At 43.2% G+C, this 7502-nt stretch overlaps 1 protein-coding gene across 1 annotated transcript; it reads left to right on the forward strand.

The window, feature by feature from the left end:
- The first annotated feature begins 1335 nt into the window (after nt 1-1335).
- Nucleotides 1336-6472, forward strand: LOC117850591 (uncharacterized). The gene is made up of 7 exons (XM_034732449.2): nt 1336-1668; nt 1773-2396; nt 2488-2889; nt 2992-3050; nt 3290-3380; nt 3795-3911; nt 6089-6472. Exons 1-7 carry the CDS (start codon nt 1573-1575, stop codon nt 6218-6220), a joined length of 1521 nt encoding a protein of 506 aa, XP_034588340.1. The 5' UTR covers nt 1336-1572; the 3' UTR covers nt 6221-6472.
- The last annotated feature ends 1030 nt before the right edge of the window (nt 6473-7502 follow it).

Here is a 7502-nt window from a genome sequence, read left to right on the forward strand (position 1 = left end):
TAATGTACGCATCTTTTCTTTCAGATCAAACTTTGGTGACGATGCTCCAGGATGCTAAGCGTACAGACTAGTTCCCGAACTCGGGGGCTAAGTACCAATAACTACTCGACATGGCTCCTACGGCTCACCTGGCACATAAGCTCGGGGGCTGGATGCCGCAAAAACTACTCGGATGATAACTCGAGTGAAGATTGAAGACCCTTACGTTGATTTTTCAATCAATTCAAGGCTTGGGGGCTGATAAGCTACACCCTAAACTTTTTTCAAGCTGAAAGAAGAAGATTCAAGATTTCGACCCCAGCCTGATTCTGCGATTCAACCTAAGGCTCAGGGGCTACTCCATATGGAGTGGGACTTTCGCCGCCCTCCATACATGAAGACTACAATATCAAGATGATCAAGGCTTTGAGCACACCATAGCCTCATGGCAACTTTGAGAAGCTTTGAAGATTCCGCCAGATAAAGTACTCGAGGAACACCAAGACTACTCGGCGAATATCTTAAAAGCACTCAAAGACTGCTGCATTCGACTATGAAGCGCTCGGGGGCTTGTCGGGGATAGATCCCCAGTACCCACAAGGAAGGAAGAAGTTGGACTCCTGATAGGATTCCCCTGTAATCCGATTAGGGCTCATACCGTGTACTCCTATTAGGACTCCTCCTTGTAATCCGACTAGAACTCCCGCCCCCTGGAGTATATAAAGGAGGACGAGGGTACCTAGATCAGCAGCTCACCTAAGCTCAACACCCAAGCGCAGGGCGCACTATACAACTTCCTAAAACACGACGTAGGGTATTACGCTATTCTAGCGGCCCGAACCTATATAAATGTGTGTTTTGTGCCCTCGTTTTTACCTTCGGGTTCCAGGTCCGGCGATCCCCCAACCGACTAATCAACTACTACGGGTACCCTCTTGGTAGGCTGCCGGTATAAAAAGCCGACACCGAGAGCAACGGTGGGCAACGAGGAAGAGCCGCGGGAGCCTCTTTTTTTTTAGCTCCGCCAGCCCGAAACAGCTCTGGAGAGCGAGTTCCGGCCAAACGGTGTTTTAGCGGGACATTTTTAGCTGGATCCTACAATGATGGTGCAGCCGTCCCCTACATCCGATCAGACGCCTGCACGCTCGTGCGACGGATGTCCGGGCGCTAAAGAAGCCCTAAAGCAAACAGCCACTCACTGGTCCCACTCTCGTCTCCAGCAGAAACAAACATCTCCCTCCAACAGTGCGCTGCGTACAAGTAAAAGCACTGTGCAACGGTCACCTGGCCGTCGCGTCGCGACCCTCAGCTCCCCGTAACGTACACTTTTCAGCAATTCAAATCGAACCCACCAGGCCCACAACCGAAAGCTGCTGCAATTACACTAGCTGCCCCTCCCTCTACGCCTTCCCACCCCACACGACCGAACGGAACTCGAAAAGGCGACGCCCAATCGCACCACTCCGATTCCCGATCCAAATCCGCCGCGCTCAGTGTGAGCCCCTCCAATCAAGCTCTGCTTCATTCCCCACGGGCGCGCGCGATTCCTCTCGCCCAGATCCGATCCAGTTCACAGTGTCGCCGCCGTCACCGATGGGAGCAGAACCGGACTTCTCGCCGCCGCCGCCGCTGCCGGAGCTGGAGCCAACGCACTCGCCGGAGCCGGAGATCCCCGGCCACGACAGCCGAGTAAGCAGCAGCTCGTCTTCCTGTTACCTCTGCTCCGCTTACGAGCTGGTTCAGTTTCGTGACGGCTTGTCGTGTTTGTGCTTGCCTGGGGTGGTGGGACGCAGAACTGGAAGGCAGACATGATGTCGGCTCTGGGGGAGTCGGTCTCCTTCGGCCGCTTCCTCACCGAGCCGCTCGAGTGGGGGAAGTGGTCCGCCTTCGCGCACAACCGCTACCTCGAGGAGGCCGCCGTGCAGGCGCGCCCGGGTTCCGTCGCGCAGAAGAAGGCCTTCTTCGAGGAGCACTACGCCAGGAAGAAGAAGCGCAAGAGCGAGGACCACGGCGCCGCCGCCTCCGCCGATGATGACGGCGGCCTCGAGGCGGCCGAGGAGGAGGATGGTGGTTCCGCCGCCTTGTGGCCGTCTTCTTTGTCGGCGGAGTCCTCCTGCATGACGGACCAGGCACCGGCGCCGGGGGATGAGGAGACGTGCGGCGGTGAGGAGACCGGCGTGGTGAACTGCTGTAGTCCCCGTGCCAGTGATGAGCCGGTGGGAGTGGCCGAGGAGCTCGCGGCTGTCACAGATGCGGTTAGTCCTTCTTGCAGGATGGATGCACCCGTGGATGAGTTGTGCCACGGGGAGGGCGGCAATGAGCAAGTTGCTGGAGCTGTTTTGGAATTGCTGGAGAAGAAAGATCTGTGCTCTAGTAATTTGGTGTCTGTTGATGCGGTAGACAAGCAACCGCTGAAGGTAACTGATACATTGTCTTATCAAATTCTTCTTCTGTCAATGAGCAGTAACATTAAATTACTGACCAACATGGCCTATGTGTTGTTCGCAGGAGAGCTCTATTATTAATCAGGATATCACGGATTCAGCCAAGAAAAGGAGGCTCCAGATGTCATCCCTGCTTCAGAAGCCAACCAAATTCAGATCTCCCCCTTCAGGAAAGAAAGGGCAGTCTTCATCAGTGAAAAGAAGGTCACCTCTGCATTCTGCCAAGGAGAACACCTCCCCTCCTGGTACCGACAATAACATGCAAGTAGCCACTTCAGTCCCCAAAAAGAGGTCCACACTAGTGGCATTGCAAATGCCTAAGAGTTTCATGAGATGTGAAATGGGAAATGCTGCCTCAGGCTCAAGCAATCTTGGTATTACAATTGCTGAAAGGATTAGCCAGTTGGAGTCTGCAAGTAGGACTGTGGCAACCACTCAGCTTGAGCAATTTGGGCCACCAAGAAAAGTATATAAAGATTTCTAAGCATGGATTGAGTTCATCTTTTCATTTCTTAAGAATGATTCTCAGTCTGACATTTGTAATTGTTTGCTGTTGTGAATATTTCAGACATTTTCCCCAATTTTGCCAGAAATAGCTCTAGGGACATCTCAAGTGGATGGACAAAGGTACCATTTGAAAGCCAAAAGCTATATGAATATCATTGACTGCTGTAGGACTTGATCAGAAGGAAATGAATTCTATAATGCTAGAAATGTAATGAGATTGTTAATTCTGTAAAAAATCTGACAGTACTACATTGATAAACTCACAAGCTTCATTCTCACGTTAACATTAGTTTAACATATACCATCAAATTTTTAAACCATCTTCTAATTGTATCCTATATTTCTCTTGCATCATTCAGGTCCTCCCATGTAATGAGAATCAAAGAAAAGCTATTTGGTTCAGCATCACCACTGGTGCATCAGAAAACTGGTATAACTAGAGAAAAAGAGGTAGGCACTCACCTAAATGTTTATTCTGTTGCAAGTAAAGGTTTGAATGATGATACATAAAGAACGTGGCTCAATTTCACCACTTGGATCTGTTACTTACATTTCCATGGTTTTGCAACTAATTCATAGGTGGAGTATGGTAGTAACAAAACTTCTTGCTAACAATGTGAGAAATCATTCAAAGTCATACTTGTCGTATTGTTTTGGTAATGGAATTTTTTAATCTGTCTGTATTGGCAATGGATAAAATTATCTGCACATAAAAAGGCAATGGAGAAAATTTACTCCAATTCTAGCTTGTAAATGAACCTTTAAGAAGGCAATTGCTTTTAAACAATTTTACAAAGCAAAAAGAGAAAACTGAAAAGAAATTGTAGTGCATCGCATCACATCTTTAGAGTTCCTGTCTTGCAGAGGAAATTCAAGAATGAAACAGAATTTAAAGAATCACGCCAGAGTTGTTGCTTCAGAGCCAGGCCACTGCCAAACTTCTATCGAAGAAATAAACAAGGGAAAGATACTAGTCAGCAGGTAATACCCTTTTCTACATTTCTGTATTAACTTTGAGAGTGTGGTTTCAAAGTTGTTCGCAAACAACTGAGGGACTCTAATCAGCAAATGCTAGTTTTGCATAAAGGCAATTTGTATTTAGATCCTATCTGGTTGTAGATACACTGGTTACTTGAAAGTTTCTTAGAAATTGAATTTGATTTTAAATTTACATTAAACTTTGTCTGTTAATAGTTGTTGTATTTGATCTGAGTGTTATCCTATGAAAAACACATCTGCATGAAGTCTATATTTATTACTTCATTGTTTTAACGTAACAACTAAAATTTACAAGAAATGGCTATTTTATATATTGGGGGCCATGATTAGCAAAATGAAGGTAGTGCTATTCCTGTACTAATGGAGTTCATGTACATCCGAATGAATGTGTATTTGTTTCTTCTTCTTAATACTACCAAGACTATAAAGGGTGCATAAACATGTCGAAGGAACTACACAAATCTATAATAAATTTAAACATGTCTGTCTGAAATAATTCAGAATATTTCGGATTTTTTTGTTAGTATGACATTTGCACAATGATCATTCATATGAATTTAACGTAACAACTAAAACTTACAAGAAATGGCTATTTTATATATTGGGTGCAATGATTATCAAAATGAAGGTAGTGCTATTCCTGTACTAATGGAGTTCATGTACATCCGAATGAATTTGTATTTGTTTTTTCTTCTTAATACTACCAAGACTATAAAGGGTTCATAAAGATGTCGAAGGAGCTACACAAATCTGTAATAAATTTAAACATGTCTGTCTGAAATAATTCAGAATATTTCGGATTTTTTTTGTTAGTATGAAATTTGCACAATGATCGTTCATATGAATTCATTTTAGGTACTTCTGGTTCTTGTGTAGCACCTAAAATAAGTTTTGCTAGATGTGATTCTCTTATGTATTGTCTGCTATTACTAGTCTTGAACTATTGAACTCCACATACGTCTGAATGGACTGTTGTTTGCTTATCTGCTTATATATCATAGAGATGGTCATGTACTTTCAGAAAGTATGTAAACTTATTTCAGGTATAACTTCAAGTTACAAACTTTTCAAATATGATACTGACATCGACTAACGGAAAACAAAGTGTCAATCTGAAAAGTTTCATGATATTTTCATTGTAAATCTTGTCTGAAATGTTATTTTCATTGGTCAATATCATTTTGGATCAATTCATTACCATAGTTTTGTGTCATATATTGATCTGTTCTGTTGGCCATCCACAGCCTTTTTTTTTCTGCTTTCTCAGAACCATAACTACATAGAAGCTGAAATCTGGAGGAAGTATATAATTGTTTAATTGTGAGGGTTCCAATCTGAAAACTTAGTAACAGTTTTTCTCATTTCATACTACTTCAATACTTTTCCAAGCAATTGTTTGTTCCAATTGAAATTTATCTTTGTATGACATCCAACTAAATAATGCGCAAAAATATTTTTGCTGTGGCATGTAAGAGCACCTTTCTAGAATCGTTAATTCAGTAGAAATCATCACCAAATATAGATTTTACGGCTCTTCCTGCTTATCTTTGGATAGCTATGCCGAGCAAATTGGCAGATAACATGTAGAACCGTTAATTCAGAAAGAAGTTTGAAATTGGCACCAAACGTAGATAGCCAGCCTTCATACTGAATGTGCTGCTCTTACTGCTAATTTTGGGATAGTTATGTTGAAGAAATTGTCAAATATTAGTGTGTCAAAATCTCTGTGTCCATACATCAGATGGCATTGATGCATCCATCCAAGAAAGATAACAACTCAATGAACAAAGGGAACCACTGAGAAGAAAGCTTAGTTGCGCACATATGATTTTAGCTTTGCACTGTCGAATCTAATATCCTTTGTCATAGTCTATGATCTGTCCTGCACATAACAGATAAAAAGTGTGTCACGGTCTATATTGTAATGTGATATACCTTTCACAAATAGCATGTGGAATATTTATTGAAAGTTCTCCTTTTCTTGCAAATTATGTTATGAAAATTTTTCAAACTACTTTTCAAACAAGAGGTTAGCTTTTGTGTAGTAATGTAGAGAATGGATGAAAGTATTACTCCTTTGACTGCTTGGCAGTATGCCCATCCATTTCTATCAATGCCTTAATTTATAAATTTCTAATTGTAAGGATATTTAAATGCAGACTGCCCAAGAGTTTCCAAAGTTTCGGGACAGCAACTATTCACAGACTGATGATAGTCATGCCCATCAAATGAGCAAAGGTGTACCCAAGGAGAGGCAAATATGTTGTTTCCCCATCAGAAAACTGTATTAGATCCGTACTGCTATTCTTACCTTGCCTATTATATTTCAAGTAAATAATAACTTATTCTATTCATTCGTATTGGTTCTACTGTATTACCTATTTAGGTCAGCTAATCTGTAGTGGGTTATCTTACGTACCATCTTGGAGGATGTTATTCTCAATCCATCTAATACTCGAGCTCGAGTTTGTGATTGTAACCTGGATTGTCATTTTCTAGCTTGGAAAATAAATCAAAGCAAATTTGTTGTTGAGTAGCCCTAATTACTGTCTCGAAATGTTTGTAAATACAGTATAGGTGAATGTTAGCCTTTTTCTCATAATGTATGATGATGTGGCTGTATAGTTGAGGAGAGAGAAGTTTAACACACATTAAGCTTAGGCACTGTTGCTGCATATGGCACTGGATGCAACAGACAAGGCATAGATAATACTTGAGTAGAATACCTGAAATGATCTGCAATTTTAAACGGATGAAACGGAGGGAGTAGATAAATAAACTTGCTTTCCGCATCAACAGATAGATCCCCTAATGGTGCTCCTTGTCACCGTCCTCCACCACCACCATGCTGTAGTGCCTTTTCTGATACTGTTCTATGGTGTCCACGTCCATGTCGTGCGCCACCTTGCACGTGGCTGCAGCGGCGGTATACTCGTCTCGAAACTCCTTGAGTTCGTCAGGATCCATAATCTCATCATGGAGATCGTCGATGGTACCCCCTGGAAGGCAGGCCAAGCAGCAGCTGCTCTCAGCTTGGACCCACAGCGATTGCTCAGAGTGACCACACCGGGTCCAACGTCCGCGTCGCTTTCCATTCTTTCAAGCTAAACCTGCACGAATATTTGATCATAACCAATTAACCATCGAAATCCAAGAGCAAAGATGACATAAAAGGGATGGTGAAGATGACGACAAACAGCTAAACTGTGGCAAAGATCCAATGCAGAAACTCATGCATGCTAACCTCAAATCGGAACGAAAATTGTTGGGGCATAGTGGTAATGAAGAAACAAGATGATTTTCAGAACTTCATGGTCATAAACGTGAGGAATGGTCAGACTTACATTTTGAGGGCACACACATCGTCGGCGCAGCTACTACTGACGATGCTATCAGCGATATGCAGAAGACCTGTGACCCGATCGGCACCATGGGTTAGCGGACAGCTGGTAGCTGAGGGCTAGTGAGTAGTGTGATCTGCGACGAAGCAACTTGCATCTCAACGCTGCAAAGCGGCCATGGCCACAGACAAGTTGATATATTGCAAGGAGGAAAGAGCCACGCTGAGTAGTC

Source organism: Setaria viridis, chromosome 3 (assembly GCF_005286985.2).
Source record: "Setaria viridis chromosome 3, Setaria_viridis_v4.0, whole genome shotgun sequence".
NCBI lineage: Eukaryota > Viridiplantae > Streptophyta > Magnoliopsida > Poales > Poaceae > Setaria > Setaria viridis.